Source organism: Papaver somniferum, chromosome 9, assembly GCF_003573695.1.
Source record: "Papaver somniferum cultivar HN1 chromosome 9, ASM357369v1, whole genome shotgun sequence".
Classification (NCBI taxonomy): domain Eukaryota; kingdom Viridiplantae; phylum Streptophyta; class Magnoliopsida; order Ranunculales; family Papaveraceae; genus Papaver; species Papaver somniferum.
The window spans coordinates 75,100,703-75,119,087 of record NC_039366.1 but is presented as its reverse complement, the minus strand read 5'-3'; the positions used below and the strand labels follow the sequence as shown (position 1 = coordinate 75,119,087).

At 37.3% G+C, this 18,385-nt stretch overlaps 2 protein-coding genes and 1 long non-coding RNA gene across 4 annotated transcripts; 1 reads left to right on the top strand and 2 right to left on the bottom strand.

Annotated features, from left to right (window-relative positions):
• Positions 1 to 1,780: 1,780 nt before the first annotated feature.
• LOC113312335 lies at positions 1,781 to 2,547 on the bottom strand. The gene is made up of 3 exons (XR_003341655.1): positions 2,491 to 2,547; positions 2,285 to 2,404; positions 1,781 to 1,826 (listed from the first exon to the last, which is right to left on the bottom strand). It is a non-coding gene; the product is annotated as an uncharacterized LOC113312335 (long non-coding RNA).
• Positions 2,548 to 9,907: 7,360 nt separating this feature from the next.
• On the top strand, positions 9,908 to 14,746 carry LOC113313416 (ribose-phosphate pyrophosphokinase 1-like). Of its 2 annotated transcripts, none has more exons than XM_026562184.1 (8): positions 9,908 to 10,296; positions 11,975 to 12,148; positions 12,370 to 12,618; positions 12,970 to 13,113; positions 13,257 to 13,424; positions 13,933 to 14,002; positions 14,121 to 14,202; positions 14,333 to 14,746. In XM_026562184.1, exons 1-8 carry the CDS (start codon positions 10,171 to 10,173, stop codon positions 14,511 to 14,513), a joined length of 1,194 nt encoding a protein of 397 aa, XP_026417969.1. In that variant the 5' UTR covers positions 9,908 to 10,170; the 3' UTR covers positions 14,514 to 14,746. The 2 variants fall into 2 exon arrangements, with proteins under 2 accessions (XP_026417969.1, XP_026417970.1); XM_026562185.1 differs by lacking the exon at positions 9,908 to 10,296 and adding an exon at positions 11,498 to 11,782.
• Positions 14,747 to 14,875: 129 nt separating this feature from the next.
• On the bottom strand, positions 14,876 to 17,728 carry LOC113313415 (G-type lectin S-receptor-like serine/threonine-protein kinase LECRK4). Its single transcript, XM_026562182.1, has one exon. The coding sequence runs from the start codon at positions 17,636 to 17,638 to the stop codon at positions 15,185 to 15,187; it is 2,454 nt and encodes an 817-aa protein (XP_026417967.1). The 5' UTR covers positions 17,639 to 17,728; the 3' UTR covers positions 14,876 to 15,184.
• Between the last annotated feature and the right edge of the window lie 657 nt (positions 17,729 to 18,385).

Here is an 18,385-nt window from a genome sequence, read left to right as displayed (position 1 = left end):
TGATCTTCTTCAAAAGACACATTACTTGCCTGTTCATAACTCGGTTTGAAACTGAAATTGCTTTGAAAGATTCAACAGCAAAGTGCATTTTCAAACACTGGTGATAGTACTTTGTTTGCCAATTAAAGAAGATACTGTCATATTTGGTTCAGGAACCGAATGGTTGGCTGAATCAAAATGCATATGATGCATGATCATCTAAAGTGTGATGATTACAACAATTTTGAGAATTCAATCTTGAATTTTTCAAAGGGTGAGAAATCAACAGGCGTATAGTCGATCGCTGGGAAAGAACCAGGGATGGAATTAGAGGGTCGGTCCAATTAATTTTTTGGATCAACATGTTAAAAAGGAGGACACTGAAACCCCACTGGTGAGACTTTGTCTGGAATAAGAATCCAAATTGACAATCGGAAATGTCATTATGACAATGAGTCTCGGAAGACCATTTCATTGCCAGTGGTGCGCAATGGATCATGTGAAAATGATACTAAGAAAATGATGTTGTTCATCAGATTTCCCGGAATGGGCATTTGTTGTTCATAGGCATCATAGAAACGGTTTCTTTTCTCTTTTCTTTGTTTGAGTTTCTATTTCTCGTTTTGGCTTGACCGGAACAATCTATCGTGGTTCCCATCTAGAGTTTCTGTAAGAGTCCATGACACTTTGAAAGATCATGAAGAGCGAGTATAAGGGATTTTGTTTGTGATTACTGGTCACAACATCGAGAGTTTTGAGACTCCCCTTCGTTGTACTTGAGGCATGATCCATTCATGTATGGATATTCTCACAGTATGGAAACGTTCCAGTACTCATAAACCTTGGAGTTCAAGCTTAAACATCTACCCACCTTTTAGTTTCATGACATTGTTGAATGATCATGAAATGTGGGGGAGAAGACGTAGTCTGTACAATTTAATTGTGGTCAGAAATTACAGCCTTTGAGAAAAGCTATTAGAATTTTGAATCCAAATACATCCAGGCGAGTGGTGACTGTTTGGATTAAAATTAGATTACCAGTATCATCTAATGCGCTATTAGTTCCCCACTAGTCAAGGAAAGATTGTGGAAACAGAGAGTGCTATGTACCCTCCTTATGGAACTGTGAATTTCATACGATCTGAAGGATCGTTGGGTTTGGCCTGGGGCCTACGGTTGTCACATTACTGTGAATGCACATCTGTTTGGAACTATTTAATTTAATTCTGAATTTGGTTTGGTTGCAAACAGAACCATAAGAGATGATTTGGAATTTGATTTTGGCACCAATTTTTGCTAAGGGAAAAGCGAAGTAATTGATGGATTTTAAAAACCAGTAAGCCCCAAGGGCTGCACATGGTTCGGTTTTCATCGGTTTTTGGAAAAAAATTAAACCGAAACCGAACTATTCGGTTTCCAATAATGAAAACCAATGAAACCATTTAGGTAGTTCGGTTTTGCTCGGTTCGGTTCCAACTCGGTTTTGTGTAAAACCATTCGGTTTTTGGTTAACCAGTTAAGTCACGGAAATTTTTTATATCTGTCAGTCTCACAAAAATGACGGGCAAATTTTTCTGAACCTGTCACTCAAGTTTCAAATACATCAAATGTTCCAACTTCCAATACATATTGATAGAAACATTAAATTTTAAAGAGTCTAGTTTCTCCTTAATAACAAAAACGAAAAAACATCAAAAAGTCATAATCATAACTGACTATACATCTTTAGATGGAAAATCAAAATAGAGATCTCATTCCTAAAAGGGTCGACAGGAAACAGTTTGTTACAGTGAATACACTTTGCATGTGTAGAAATTGGGTATTCCACAGGAGGTTGTAATGGTAACCTGCACGTACACAAACTCGAGTTAAATATGAATTTCTCAATCATGATCAGTGCAATGGTACATAATGTAACTAAGAACATCAAGATTAGCAACCACTATGGTAGAGAAGCACTAAACAATAAGCATTCGTTTAGCTGGAATTGAGGATGATCCTTTTACTGGAATATGCATTTCTAATGTGAATGTTGCATTATCACCTCAACCAATGAAACTACAATGGAATTGTACTGATATTGAAGAAGTTACAAGTAAAGTAAGCCCTGAACATTCATAACAGTTGACTAAGATGATCTACCTTCAAAGGCAATGGCATGAGTTTAAGCTATTTTGGCGTAAAGGAGAGTACTCACATTATTGACAGTTCATTGTTTCAACTTGGCTATGCATATGCTTAAACAAATCTAAGTTTTATTCTAAAAAAATATCAACTGCTAAAACTACAAACTAGAGAAACCTACCGCTAACCCGTTAAATCATTTATAATCAACTTCACGATAACAAAGTTGGATCTTCTTCTTCTTCTTCATCATCTATGTCAATGCGGATGAACTTAGAAGTTGCAAGAGAACCTAAAAATTCTGCAAGAAATTACATTAATAAGTGACAAACAGTGAGTACAGAAAATAACAAATCAGAATTTTACAAAAGTGAGTAGAGAAAATACCTGAAACATCTTCAGCATCATCAGTTCCTAAGGTGTTTGGATCAAGATCAACCGGTGTCCGTAACCAGCTTTGCGTGCAAATCAACGCCTCAACAGTCTTAGGCAGCAGTGAACTTCGATATGAATCAATAACTCGCCTTCCATTACTAAAGGCAGATTCTGAGGCAACAAAAGAGACTGGTATGGCTAGTATATCTCTCGCCATGTGTGATAATACATGATACCTTGTACTATTAGTCCTCCACAAACCTAAAATTTCAAACTGAACACCGGTAGGGCTAATTCTCGGTTCACGTTTCTCCTCTAAATATAACTCCAACTCAGTTTTCCCCTCAACATTGTCATCCTCCTCATATTCTCTTGCTCTCTCTGCTATTAGACTAGCATACGCAGAATCTTCATCATCAGTAACCCCAAAAGATTGAGTAACATTATTACAATCACCTGTGGCACTAGACATGTTTTCATCATTTGCATAGAGACACTTGTACTCTTCGAGAAGTTCTTGAAAATCAGTTTTCACATAAGTCGATAAGTGTTTACGTAATGACGGACCCGTGATATCTAAAGTATCAAGAATAAAATTTAAACCTTTCATTTTCTCACGTGGATCAAGCAAAACAGCAATGAACATGAGAGTGTTCATTTTCTCATATTCTCCCCAATACTTATTAAACTTGTCTAGCATTTTAGTGCCCATACCAGAGAGAAATGGATCTGAACTTTTTACCCATGTGTTCATTGTTCTATGAATGACACTTACGTTAAACAAGAACTCATGTGAAGTAACACGAGTACAGTAAGAAAACTTGACAGTCAAATCATAGAATATCTTTAAATTTTTTCCAAATGATCTTGCATTGGCCCAATCTTCCATATATGGAGCATGTATAGGAGGCGGAGGAGGGGCCTTCTTCTTGCCTTTGTTATGAGCAATAGTACAAGCTTCTTCCATGTCAACATCATCACTAGCACCGGTAGAAGTAGAAAATACAGAAGGGATGGATCTTTCGTTGAAACAAAACTTCTTTTTGAAAGCCTTATCTTCCCGTGCTAGCCTTTCAAAAGCTTTCTGATATCTACAAGCAGCTTCCAACATCATGTAAGTGGAATTCCATCTTGTATCCACATCTAAAACTAAACCTTTTCTGCAATCTATCTTTTCTTGTTTAGCACAATCCATAAACTTACTCAACCTAGCAGGAGAACTCATCACATGCTTCACCACTGCCCTTACTCTCTTAATAGCCATGTGATACTCTCCCAAGCCAGCATTCACAACAAGTACAAGCACATGAGCAGCACATCTAACTTGCATAAACTTAGTATTCAGTACACCATTTGAACTAATCACTTGCTCCTTTAAATGACCATCCTCCCTTAGATAATCAATAACTAAATCATTAGCACTAACATTGTCAAGCGTAATAGTAAAAACCCCAGGAAGTTCCCAATCTAACAAACATTCCTCTAACATCTTCCCAATTACCTCACCTGAATGACCTAAAATTTGGAAAAAGTTGATTACCAGTTTGTGCAGCTTCCAATCTTTATCAATAAAATGCGCAGTTACAACCATGTAGCTTTTATTTTGGGCATTTGAGGTCCATGTGTCAGTGGTGAGACAAACTCTCACATTGTTTTCCTTGAAGTAGTTCTTCATCTTCTCCTTTTCAGCTTCGTACAAATTTAATACACCCCGCGAAATGGTCATACGAGAAGGGATCTTGAATCTGGATTCAAGTACCCTACAAAGTTCCTTGAACCCTTCTCCTTCAACCACTCTAAACGGCTGCTCATCTAAAATCACAAATAAAATCACTTCCTTTGTACATGCATCTTGATTAAAAGTTGCCGCAACCAATTTTCCTTCTTCTCCTAGCCTAGCCGGTTGAAAATCAAGAGTTTGCTGTCCTTTTTACTCCTTGGGCTTCTTTTTACATATCTTCAAATGATTATTCATACCACCTGTCCCATACTTGGTACCCTGAGATGCAATCTTTGTCTTACAGTGGAGACATTTTGCATATTTCGAAGGCTTGGGGTCCATATCAAAGTGGTTCCACACATCAGAACGTTTCTTTCCCTTTGGTTCTGTCACTTGACTCACTTCTGTGTCATCTTCAGTTGCATCTTCAGGGGTTTTACGCTTATTGTTATGTGTTTCTGTCACTTTTATGACAGCTTTAGTTGCATCTCCATCCGCACTAGCATCTCCAGCAACACTAGCATCTTTAGCAGCACTTGCACCTCCAGCTGAATTTGCACCTCCATATGAACTTGCATTAGGTGGAGGTCGAGGTGGACGCTTATTAGAAGAAACAGAGGCAGTAGGTGTTGAACTGGATCCTCCTCGCATTGTCAAAAGGCAAGTCTGCAATGTGATAAACCATACATTTAATTTAAACCATACATTTAAGCAAAACCCACTGTGTAAATCAACCTAAATGACCAATGTTACATTTGAAATCCCCAATTTTTTCAATTTTACAAACCCTAATATCATAATTAAAATCATAAACATGACAACAATCACATAAACATGAACATGACAACAATCACAACCAAACTACTTGTAGAGATCCCTGTAAATCAAGAATAAAGGTACAAAAATCAAACAAAACAAAAAATTAAAAAAAAAACTTAATCAGTAATTTCAATAGCAGATTCAAAACCCCCAAATCTCCATTTTTAGTAAATTTTTTTTAAAGGAATCTGAAACAAAACCCAGATCTACAAAGTTTCAAAAAGAAATCAAACCTGGAAGACACCAGAAGTAGGAGTAATCAAAGAGAAGTTGGATTGAACAGCACCAGAAGAATCACGAGAAAGAGCTTCCTGAACCAATTTCCTCTACAAATCATAAGCACAGCTGCACAGTCGGTTGATTTGGAAGTGGAACTGTGGAAGAGCTTTCTGATAATATCTACGAAATAAGAGAAGACTCAGTCGAGTCGAGTGATGTAAGTTATTAGGGTTAAATATCCCCATCCACGGCCTAAAATCATTTAATCCTATGGTCACTATTAATCGGTTAACCAATTGGTTATTGGTTCGGTTTTATTTCAAAACCTAAACTGAAACCGATACTGTCGGTTATCTGAAACTGACAACCATTAATGAACCATAGGAATATGGTTATGGTTATGGTTCGGTTCGGTTAAAAAAATTCGGTTCCGGATTCGGTTTTCGGTTATGGTTCGGTTTTGTGCAGCCCTACTTGTGGGGGTTGTCATATATAACAAGATAGTGTTATATTGATAAATTCATCAAATGTGGGGGTGCCTAGAATGGTGTTATGGCATGTTCGTCAACACAATACCATAGAGCAATTGCTCTCAAATGCTCGCATTTAAAAGAAATAGTGTTTAAGAATTGTATCAAGTCGCGACAAAGGATACGAATTCTTAAAAGAGCATCATCGAGGGAAATGGGCTTATAGCCTTACTAAAGAGTAAGTTGCAGCGGTAACCCAACCTAAGCGATTGGATATCATATGGTCTATGTTCAAAAGGGCAAACTAAGTTGTGACGAACTCGCCAGATAACGCTGAAAGAGAATTTCTCTTTCCCATTCCAATGATAAGAGTCAGTGTTGCATGTCACGTAAGAGGTTGAGATTTTCTCTTAATGATTCCTATAGCTTAGTCTAACTAAGAAAAGTATGGCAGGATACTTTCAAATAGGAGATCACCTATATGAGTGAGAAGTGGGGCCGCTTCTATGATAACTTTAAAGGCTAGGTTAATCTAGAGCACTCATAGAATTCCAAGAACGTTCAGGGCCGAAATGAACACAACCGAGATTGGCCAGTAAATCCGGTAGATCTTCACTAGGTTTGGTTCAAAGCCAAAAGCTACCATTTATCGATGCATTATATTTTCTGCTTGTGCTCTTAAAAATTTGTAAGTTTTGTTGAGTCAGTATTTTCACTCATGTGGGGGATTGTTGGAATTTTGGGTTAAAATTATTTTATGTGAGTGAAAATTGATTTTAAATATTAAACTCCAAAAGATGTGTTTGGGTTATTCCCTTTCACCATAAGACACCTAGTCATGAATAGGTGTTATGGAGAGTCACCATTGGTCATGGTGAGTCACCTATTGGTGAAAAGACACCTTGTAGAGTCATTATTGATTCTATAAATACCTATCTCTTGTTTAGTTTTGTATGGGTTTTTACAAGTTTTTGAGAAGAAGAAAAACAAGTTTCCAAGTCATGAGTCAGAGTCATTTAAGAGCACAGTTATTTTCAACATTCGCTGGCCTAAAAGTATTGTAGTGCTGCTTACTATAAGGCGTGATCGTTGTATCTTGAAAGGCGACATCCGTAGAACCGTGAGCACCGTATGCAGGGATGAATTGTCTTTAAAGAAATAGGATTACCTCACCTCGATCAACCAATTCGATAAGTCTTTCTAACTCTTTCTTGTTAGTATTTTGTTTTTCGTATGAACAGGATTTCCGAGAAATCGAAATCGCATATTATTTCCAACAGTTTATGGATCTTTCTCTTCACGATTTACCTGTAATTGATGTCTATATTTGTATTACTGTTTTGATTATTCTGTATTGTGATGTTTTTGTTATTATTGTAAGCGACCATGTAATCACAATTTTGATATGAATAAAATCGTTCATTTACCAAAAAAAAAAACGTCGGAAGTAGACATTAGGCTAATCACATGACCATTTATTATAGGGAAAACTAGGGGGAGACCCAAAATAAATAATATTCTCATTATCAGGCCCACAATTAATTCTAGGTACTGTGACACCCAAAATTATCTGAAATTATTAATAATCAATACATAACTCTTTATCCATACTATTTTTTCAGGCATAACTCGTTATGCAGCCTAATTTTTCAGGGGTATAATTGGCAACGCAACTTGGATATAACATATCTGAAAATCCGCGCCTTGGAATTTTACAAATTTTATATCGTTGAAAATATTTTTAAGAGAACCACGCAACGAGTACAAACAAGAATACCAAAATTTTTTTTTCATCAAAAAATCGGAGGTGATCATCGTTTTAGGCAAAATTTTCGAAAACTTGATACATAACCATTATGTAGCCACCAAAAAAGATGCATAACACATTCTGTAGACGCATAACGAGTTATGCAACCATTTTCTCGACTGCATAACAAATTATGCATCTATAACAAGTTATATAGCCATTGTTTTCGTTGATTTTAGTGCGTACATAATAAATTGATGCATAATGCATTATGCAACCATATTTTTGGATGCATAATAGGTTATGCATCAATTTTCTCGATGCATAAAAGATTGTGCAACAATTTTCTCGATGCATAATGCATTATGCAGCCATATTTTCGGATGCATAACAGGTTATGCATCAATTTTCACGACTGCATAACATGTTATGCAGATATTATTCTAGGTGTATAACAAGTTATGCAGTCTTTGTTTTTGTTGGTTTCAATAGTGACGAAAAAGTTGATGCATAACGTGTTATGCAACCACTTTTTGGACTGCATAACAATTTATGCAACAAATTTTGTAGATGCATAACATGTTATGCAACCAATTCCATAGATGCATAACAGATTATTCAACTATACGAATACAAAATACTTTCCGAATGTAAAACAAATTCCACTATTTACAATTGAGTTCAAAGTTTTATCCAAGTAAATTGCAATTTGATCAAAAGCGTGACTAAAAATCCTAAATTGCAATTGAATTTCATTACCAGCAAAACCTTCTTCCACTTCTTTTCTTTCCAGTCTTCGCTTCCTTGGTTCAACCACAGCTCACATTCCCTGTAATAGCATTAGCACGCTCCTTCACTTGCAGCTGCGTTACTTGCATCTTTACTGCCAACCTGTAACCAATTCATCACCAATTTCTCTTCTTCTCTGATATCACAACATTATTGCTGAAGCACACACACCAGCCATACAACACCATTATTTTTTCTCAACCGCAGTTTACTTACCAGCAACACTTCCTTCAATTCAACTGCATTTCTCAAGAGTCAACAACTCAGTACCGAGTATCATCAACCAACGAAGCCATTTCAGCTGCACAAACAATACAATTCGTGCCTGCAATTTCATTTTAGCTTAAATTCTTCTCAAACAGCACCACACCCATCACTGCAATCAGCTGCAACTCATTAGACACTGCCATTGCAGCATCAACATCATCATATTCTAGAGCTTCACCTGTCCTAAACATACATCTAATCAGCTCAAGCATTCAACAAATTCATTCAGTCCATTCTCTCAACTAAACTGTCAATCCAGGCACCAAAAACAACAAAGCATCTCAGTTCATTCAGTCCAAACTCTCAATTGTATCTCGTCCACCACCGGCTAACTCAGTTGCAACACTAGCCATTAAACCATACCAACAACAGTAACACAATACTGGACTGTTTCGTTCTCTTCCTGACTTCAACTCAGCTTCTATGCTTGCAGTCACCGTCTGCTTCTTCTCTTTTCTATCTCAAAAACCAATTCGAAACCCGTTACTGCCATTTCATCTAAAACATGTATCTGAAACATGTTTAAGAAGATGAGAACATGAATTATTTGAAGGCGGTTTATCTAAAGAAGGTTTATTCATCTTTGTCATTCTAGTTTCACTACCGATTCTTCCAATTTCCATCAATCCTCCTTCGCCGCAGCAAGACATAATGATTTCAATAAGATAATTTTGTTTTTTCAACACCCGATCTAATAGATCGGAATTGAGAGATTCAGCAATACCACCACCGCTTTTCTGCCGCTCAAGTCAACCCATTACAAACACCGATTAGATCTGATCCTGAAATTCACAAGAACAGCGAGAAAAACTTGATTCTGGTGAACCTAATTTTTGAGATTTGGAGAAGGAGATGAGAGATTTTGGGGGAGAAAATTGGGGGGTTTACGATTGTGTTGGGAAAGCTAATCTCTTGCGAATACATGTTTTTGATTTGGAGAACATGTATCTCATCTTCTTAAACATGTTTTTGATTAACCCGGTAGAGCTTCTGATGAAACCTAATCAAGATCGACAGAGAGACAAGGAGATAAGTAGAAAACGAGAGAAAGAAGAGAAGAGAAAAATAGAATACCGGAAGAAGAAGAAGAAGACCCGAACACAATTTTATAAATTCTGGGTCTGTGAGAAATTTTCTTACAAAAAATGGGTGCGCGCCTGAGTTTTTCTATGAATTTTATAATAGAGAAAATCTGAAAAATGGATCTCCGTGTAGTTTTCACTGTATTATACCATAAATCTCGGATACACTAATTAGCCCAGGTAATAAACCTGACACGTACATAAAACACCGATTAACGTCCTGGAAAGAGAATGATGAAGACCACTTTAGTAAATTCATAATTCCTCATTATATAAAGTAGGAAAGCTAATAAACCGCCTAAAAGTATACAAAGTATTTAGTCAGTCTTCTCTTTTCTTCCTCTTCTTCTCTGTATGGACTAATGGCGAGTTACCATTTCTAGAGGGAGAGAGAAAGAAGAAAAAGCTAGAAATAGAGAGAGAAACAAACTGTCATTTGCTCATCTCCCGAATCTTTGGGATTCTTTTTTCTCATCGCTGTAATCCCTAATATACTAATAACTTATTCATTCATCAAAAACCCTAAATCTTTGTATCCATTTCTCTATTTTCTTTAGTTTGTTTATCTCTTCTTGGATAATGGCGACAAATACATTTTCTTCAACCTCATTTGAGCTTCGTAGTTCTCTTTTCCAAAGAAGTTTGGAGAATCTTCCCAGGAGGTTTCGAGTATTAGGGTGCAGAAGCAAGCAATTCTCATCTACGGTGAGGTTTTCATTTTACTATTTTGTTTGTGGTTGATTTGTTCGGTGATTAATTTCTTCAAAGTTCTTTCAAATTTTTTTTTTTTTTCTTTTCATTTGAGTTAATTAGGTTATTTTCGTGTCACAGTAATTTGGGGAACGAACGATTCTCCCCGTAATTTTGTATTTGATGTTTCAGAGTAAAAACCACCACGTGTTAAACAGGCTAAATTAATAATCTTTCCTGGTAGAATTTTAACCTAACAAATTCATCTGCCACGTGAGGTAGAAAACTGTCAAAATTTAAAGAAAGTTTGTTGGTCATCCATTTCCATGTATAGTGTACTTCAATTCTGGTAAAGTTGTTTTTTAGTGTCGGGGAGGTTAACCTCCCTGAAGTGAATAGGGAAGTGACTAATTGATCGAAATTCTGTATAATGACATCATAAACAAGTAGATTGCCTGCTAGATTATATTTACTTGCCAAAATGTTAACTAAGCCAGTAGCTACAATTCGATTTTTACATTGTCTTGGAGAAGGCTACTATTTTGAATTTGGTAATTTGTTTTTTTAGAAATTGGCTAAAATCATTGGATTAGGTGAGTTTTGATGTTGAAAGTTTGTTTTGCATCAAATGAAATACAGTAAGGGAAAGTCTAGATATTTAGGTGGATTTGGGTTTTGAAAGTTTTGTAGAAGTTTTGATTATGACTGCCTATTGTCTTAAGTTAATAGATTGGAGTAATCCCGGGGATTGAATCACTTTAAAGTTTAGAAGAATATAAAGAATTCTCTTGGTTGAGTGATGTATGGAATATTAAAGAAGACTCTTCTTGGACTCTTAAGGTGACACTGAAAAAGCAAATTGAATTAATTTTAAGGGTCTCCCCCTTTGCGGGATATTTTTGACCGATCCCTTGATTAAAAATTCACCGGTGATCCTTGTTTTAAACTGTTTTAATTTTCAATGATCTATTGTCTATTGATTAAAGAGGTATGGGTAAGATGGAATTGTCTCGTAATCCTTCATTTTTTTTCACTTTTACTACTTACTGTTTATCTGTAATTACTTTTTAGGGTTTACACTTTAACCCAGAGGTGTCTATTGTCAACTTGTCCGCCTGCCTGTTCATGACACCCTAACACGACACTGGAGCAACCCGAGAGGAACTTTTAGTAGCATAGCATTATGCTGGTTCCCGTTAGGACAGTTACTTTACGGAGTTAATGTTGTCAAGCTGGAGCATTAGGTTTCTCCTACAAAAATGGTTATAATTATAACACTTGATATTTTAATAAAGATTTATTGAACTGACGGTGCTTTTTGATTCTCTACCCTGCACGTGTGACACATAAGGGAGAAAATAATAATAAATAAATAAATCTGAAGTGTGTGCTTTTGCAACGAAGAAGGAAAATGCCTATCGTGTCCACTTGTTCTGATTGACACTGGAACTTTTTAATCATTGTGGGATTGATTGTACCAGCATTTATACACATCCCCGAGGTATCATCATGATGTCACCTATCAGTTATTTTGCTTTCAATGGTGTTAGTTATAATTAATTCGAGTCCTTCTCTGGTCTGTTTTTCCATGGCTGTAGCACCCGATCAGTGGTATGTTATATATTATGAAAATCTGAAAGCCGGGTACAGCTGCATGCATCTTCATATATGTTGGTTTTCTTTCCCTCGACAGGAGTGCAAGTTGACAAAGTCATATCAAGTGTCCAATGGACATGTATCTGCATCAGTGCCCAGAAATCAAAATGTTGCCGACTTCTTAGGTACACGCCAGGAGCAAGAGATTATACAGAAACCTGTTCAGAGGTTGCGCATATTCTCCGGCACAGCAAATCCTTTACTTTCACAGGTTCACTTTTCTTCCATTTTTCACTTCAGCTAGAAATTTGTGATTTTCACCCAGTAGTAGAACTTTGAGTTTAGTTAAGTGGATAGTGGGATGGATATTTCTCTATCCTTTAACCCTTTTTCTTTATATATAATTATAATTAAAAAAGAAAGCCTTCAGAGTTTGGACTGATAAATATTTTGATTTCATGTGCAAACTAATCAAAATGCTTTTGTTTATAGGAAGTTGCATGTTACATGGGTCTAGACCTTGGAAAAATCAAGATAAAGCGATTTGCAGATGGTGAAGTTTATGTTCAGCTGGAAGAGAGCGTAAGGGGATGTGATGTTTTCCTGGTTCAGCCCACATGCCCTCCGGTAAATGAGAATCTCGCGGAACTTCTTATAATGATAGATGCTTGTCGAAGGGCATCAGCCAGGAGTATTACAGCTGTAATTCCATATTTTGGATATGCTAGAGCAGATAGAAAGGTAAGGCTTTTTTCCTTTTAGGTATTTGTATGCTTTTGTAAAGAAAGCTAAGTTTTGGTTTGATCTTCTACAGCTGAAAGAAAACAGAAGCATGTTTTGAACTGTTTCCTTCAACCATGTAAAGAAAATTGTGGAGGATTATCTTTTAGATAAGGCATCCAGCTAGATCAATTCTTATACCATTATCTTATGGCCTTGATTCTTTTATATACAGAATTCCTTTGTTAGCATTTCAGTGAAAGCATGGCAATTCTTCTTGACGAGAAGAGTTTATTCTCCTGGAGTTCCAGGACGTCTTGTGTTTCTGGTAACTGTCTGTTTTTACACTTACTCTGCATCCGGTTTTTTCAGACCCAAGGGCGAGAATCCATTGCTGCAAAACTTGTTGCAAATCTAATTACCAAAGCAGGTGCCAGCCGTGTCCTTGCTTGTGATATCCACTCCGGACAGTCTTTGGGGTATTTTGACATTCCAATTGATCATGTATTAGGAGAGGTACATTGATTTTCCTGTCCTTTTTTTTTTCCTGAGAGAAGATACTTCGTCTTCGTCTTATTCAGTTTGTTAATGCGTTCAAAACAAACTTTAGATTAGTAATAGATCCCCTTGGTTACAAACTTCTTTCCTTCTTGATGTAGCCTGTGATCCTGGATTACTTGGCAAGTAAGATGATTTCTGCGAATGATTTGGTGGTTGTTTCTCCTGATGTTGGTGGTGTGGCCCGAGCGCGTGGTTTTGCAAAGAAGTTATCTGATGCTCCATTAGCAATTGTAGATAAAAGACGTCATGGACATAATGTTTCTGAAGTAAGTTAACTTTTCAGGACTATTTTATTTTTGTTCGAAGGGTTAGTTTTTGAATACTTTCAACAAATTCTGGTTTTCTCAAGTTAAATATGTTATGTAGATTATAGGTTGGTGAGATACAGCGTATTGTCACTAAAGAATTTACAGCTGAAAAGTGAAATCACATTTCAATGGGTGTTTGGTTTTGTCATAATCAACATTGTTAGAGACTTTAGTTTATTAATGTGACTTAATGTGGAATTTGTTAGTTGTACTTGCCGCTCTATAGAGTCCAGACATAAAAGCTGTACCACATTTAAATCAGCTATTCTTGTTTGGAATTATCTTTTGCCAGCACCCGTTAGCCACGGAACCTGTACATAATTTAGTCTCATTTCTTTTTACCTGTAAATGTTACACAGTTACAGTGACATTGTTAATAAATTTATTCCTGGTGGTTAAATGGTCAACCGGGAAACAGATGGTAAGGAACTTGTTGGACTGAAATCACTCAATTCTGCCTGTGCAGGTTATGAATTTAATAGGTGATGTTAAGGGAAAGGTTGCGGTTATGGTGGATGACATGATTGACACAGCAGGTTAGCTTGTTCTGTGAATGCTTTTAGATGCATGAATGGTCACTTACGCTTATGCCTATATTTGATTATTTTTCTCATATCTTGCTTCAGACTATTGTTAACATTCTGCTAAACTCAGGAACTATTGCTAATGCCGCTGCTCTATTACACCAAGAGGGGGCAAGTGCAGTTTATGCATGCTGTACACATGCAGTGTTCAGGTTTTCTTCTCTATGCGGATTTTAACCCCAGCCAAATCTTTGATTTCCCTCATCGTGTGCTGTTATTTTTGTTGAATCAGGATCATCCTGTTTTCCAATTTTGACGTTCTATTTGATCTTCTCTTTGTAGCCCCCCTGCTATTGAGAGGTTGTCTAGTGGACTCTTCCAAGAGGTTATAATAACAAATACAATTCCAGTAGCAGAGCGTAATTACTTTCCTCAATTGACGGTTCTTTCGGTGGCAAACCTGCTGGGAGAAGCGATATGGCGTGTTCATGATGATGCCTCTGTGAGTAGCATGTTCAAGTGACGTCTCTTCTTCTGGCGTCCACAACATTCTCTGTTGCAGTCCCCTTGATTCTGGTTTTAGTTTTAGGTCTTCTCATCCGTAGCTATGCCAATTTTATGTCTATCAGTATCCATGCATTTGCATCTTTTTTCTTTTACAAGCTATTCGCCGATTCTCAATATTTTCATCTATGAACATCTCCTATCAGGTATAATCAAAGTTTAGTTACATATAACACAAGTCTTGTTTATGTAGGGTGCTAATTGTTTCATTGAGGAATCTTTTTCTTTCACAATTCAACGAGGAAATAGTAAAAGAAATAAGATTCTTATAATACTGTTTAGGTATGCTGTTTCTTTAGAGGAAGTTACACGACAAAGGGAAATATAATTGTTGGAAAAATAGATAGATGAATATCAGTCTGACATACATATCTTAGGTTTATAAGCTAGTATTATTTCATATCTTCATATTATCTTATAATTATTGCATATCATCCTAACAACCTGTAACTCATGTACATGATGTTAAAATTTTTGTTCCAATAAGCTGAGCCATGGACGAAGGCCTCGGTTGCACCTTTGTAGATCTAAGAGTGATTCATATTCTGATTCAAATACTAACTCGGGATGGGATTAGAACTTTTGTATATACTTGCTGAAATAAAACTAGCAATTCCTGAACAAGCATCTTTAGAGCTGGGTATAATTTCCTGAAGATGTGCTAAACGGATAAGGGGATGGAGGCACTGAAACTTCAATCACCCCTTCTAGCATCTGTGTGACCTTCTTCATAGATGGCCTGAATGTTGGTTCATCTTGAATACACCAGATTGCTATCATCACCATCCTCTCGAGCCTTCTCATATCGTTCATTGCCTCCTCATCTTCCTCCACTAGATCTTTCAATTTACCTGATGTATAGCAGCCATAAGCCCAATCTGTTAGAAGAGCTTTCTCCTCCCCTCCCTGCTCCAGTTCGATTCCCTTCCTGCAAGAAATGAGCTCCAGCAACACTACACCAAAACTGTAAACATCCACCTTCACTGTTATTGGTGTGTTCCTGAACCAGTCTGGTGCAACATAACCTCTAGTTCCTCTTACCCCTGTCCGAGTTCGGGTTTGGTCATGCATCAGAAGCTTTGCCAATCCGAAGTCTGAAATTTTTGCTGTAAAACTATCATCTAGAAGTATGTTTTGAGGCTTTACATCACAATGGATGATCTGGCTGCTGCACTCTTCGTGCAAGTACATTAGTCCTCTTGCGATGCCGAAAGCAATCTGGACTCGTTGGTTCCAGTTAGGCTTTGAAATTCCAAAGAGCTGCTCTCCTAAATTGCTGTTATTCATGAACTCATATACTAAAAGCCGGTTTTGTCCTTCCTCGCAATACCCGAGAAGCCGTACAAGATTCTTGTGGTGGGTTTGGCCTATCACACTCACTTCAGTTTTGAATTCCTTCTCCCCATCTTCAACCAGCTTGTCTAATTTCTTCACAGCAACGTAGTTTCTTGAACCCATTTCTTCCACCACTCCTTTATAAACTATTCCAAAAGCACCCCTTCCCAACACTTCCTTAAACCCATCCGTGGCTTCCTTGAGCTCTTGGTAGGTAAAAGAACGAAGATTTGATCTCAAGACACTTGGATCTTGGTTATTTTTTCTCATATTCTTTCGGTCCTTGAAAAAGAAAACTACCATAATAATTACAGCTAACAACATGAAATTGAAGAACACAGAGCTGCCTAGGAGTAATGATCCAACAAGGATGAACGTAGATCGATCTTTTTTCTCGCCTGCAGAACTAGGAGAGTAGGGACCTAGTCCTGATGAGTTGTCTCTCCGTACTTTGATGAGAGCCTTTCCGTTCATGCTATTGCTAAATCTCCCATTTGAGAGTGGCAACTTCTTCTTCCAACAGTTTCCTACTCTGACAATGGCTACATCACAGAGACAATCATTCAAGCATGAAGTTCTGCATTGTTCTTCACTATAAGATTCCAACATTTCGTAGTCGGAAGTAGGCCAATCTATGTCTTCCAAGGTTTCCAGCTCGAAGGAATCGGTTTTTGTTTTCCATTCATCTAACTGACATCCCTGTACGAAATCTGGTCTACAACCTCCATATCTGTTATTCGGATCTGTAAATACAAATTTAGGCGGGCATTCACATTGAGGTCTCAGATCAGATGTTAGTAAACAATAGCTGTTATACCCGCAAGCACCACTCCCCAGTACACCACCAATTTTGCAGATGTCATCAGGAGCCGACCACACAGTGGACCAACGCTGCTCTACGTTTTTTCTCCTTGGATGAGAATATTGAGTGAAAACTCCATCGAAATCGAGTGTCGCCCTGTAATAGACATCACTTGCCGGGGGGGTGTTCTGAGATGTGAGAAACACCTCGGTTCCATTCCTTACCTTCACATAAAGATAACCTGATTGGTTGAAGACTACCTCGTAACCAGCGTTCATTCGATTGTTATTAGCAGTGTTAGTCCAATAATAAGCATCATATTGAACTTCAGTCAAACTTGGAGAGGCAGCAATGTTGAGTACAAGATTTCCATCTTCAAGCAAGCGAAGTCTGAACCTTCCCTTTAAGTAACTGGTTTTAGTCAGACGTGAAGACACTATGCTGTTCACTTCCAATTTTTGTGTTGGTAAGATTGTATCGGTAGGATTCTTAAAGCTCTCCCACAAATTATCCGCAGAACTCCTACTTGCAAGAATAAAATTCCCGCTATCAAGCATGGCTGCATAAGTAGCACCGCTTACTTGTTGCCCAGCTGACCATAACATCTTGCCTTGAGGATCATTAAGAATGAGCTGACCATCAGTAGTTAGCTCAACTTTTGATCCTTTTGGGATTTGTATATCTCCATTTGGAAACCAAACAACGGTTTTTTCATCTACTTTGTCAAACCAGATTGCAAGTAGGAATCGATGGTCTTCAATAGGACGGAAACCAAAAGCAAAGTCGCCCGATGGTGATGACCATGAAGGATCGGCAGAACCAGATGTTATAGATGAACCCAGAGTGATGTTTTTGTAATTTTGAGCAGTGGATAATACTGGTAGGAGTAGAAGAAGAAGATAATACAGGAGTGGGGAATGAAGAAGGTGATTAACAGATTTAGACATAGTCTGTTATTTATTCCTCTTAAATCCTTGAGAGTTTGTAGTTTACAGGTAACAGCTAATTGGGATGAATGATTGAGTTCAGTTTTATAAATATCAGAAGATTCAGAACTATATGAAATACCGAGTCAAGGACTCAATTACAAGTCAAGCAGTAGGGCCGTGTGTGTTGATGGGAGGAGTACTGTCAGTCTTTATAGTCACTGTGCTTTCTCTTCTTCTTTTTTAGGTTGAAAATTCTAACGACTTCATTATGTACGATGACTTTGAATACGTCGTTAAAGATGAGGACTTTGAAATCTTTTCCGGTGTTGAAACTCAATTTTTCTAGTCAATGGCAGATATCTTTCAATTCAGCATAATTGAATTTTTTTGTTTTGTCTTGTGGTTTAATTTCTGACACATCAGTGGAGAATAGTTGAACACATTAGATGCACCATTCTTTACGCAGTTGAATAACTCAAGTCTAAACAGATAGAACCTTGGATAGCATATTTGTATTCTCGCCTCTAACGTATTGAAAAGGCTCTGGCCAGATAAGTAAGATGCGATGAGCTGCACAGAAAGCCTTTCTTTGTTATGAAATCTAAAGGTCTCGCTTTCTTGTAATAGTCCCCCTCATTTAAAAGCCGAAGATGGTTTTATCCTTTATGCCTCTGATTTGGTAAAAGCATGCATCTGAAGTTTGCCAACCTGACTTGATTTGTAGTTTCATTAACGGAGTGTGTGACCTACAAACCTTATTAATCA

Excerpts from the sequence above, each read along its gene's own strand:
- LOC113313416 (XM_026562184.1), top strand. The coding sequence starts at position 10,171 with ATGGCGACAAATACATTTTCTTCAACCTCATTTGAGCTTCGTAGTTCT. Across the intron at positions 12,149-12,369 it reads CAAATCCTTTACTTTCACAG|GAAGTTGCATGTTACATGGG; the intron begins GTTCACTTTTCT and ends TTTTGTTTATAG. Across the intron at positions 13,114-13,256 it reads TTGATCATGTATTAGGAGAG|CCTGTGATCCTGGATTACTT; the intron begins GTACATTGATTT and ends TTCTTGATGTAG.
- LOC113313415 (XM_026562182.1), bottom strand. The coding sequence starts at position 17,638 with ATGTCTAAATCTGTTAATCACCTTCTTCATTCCCCACTCCTGTATTAT.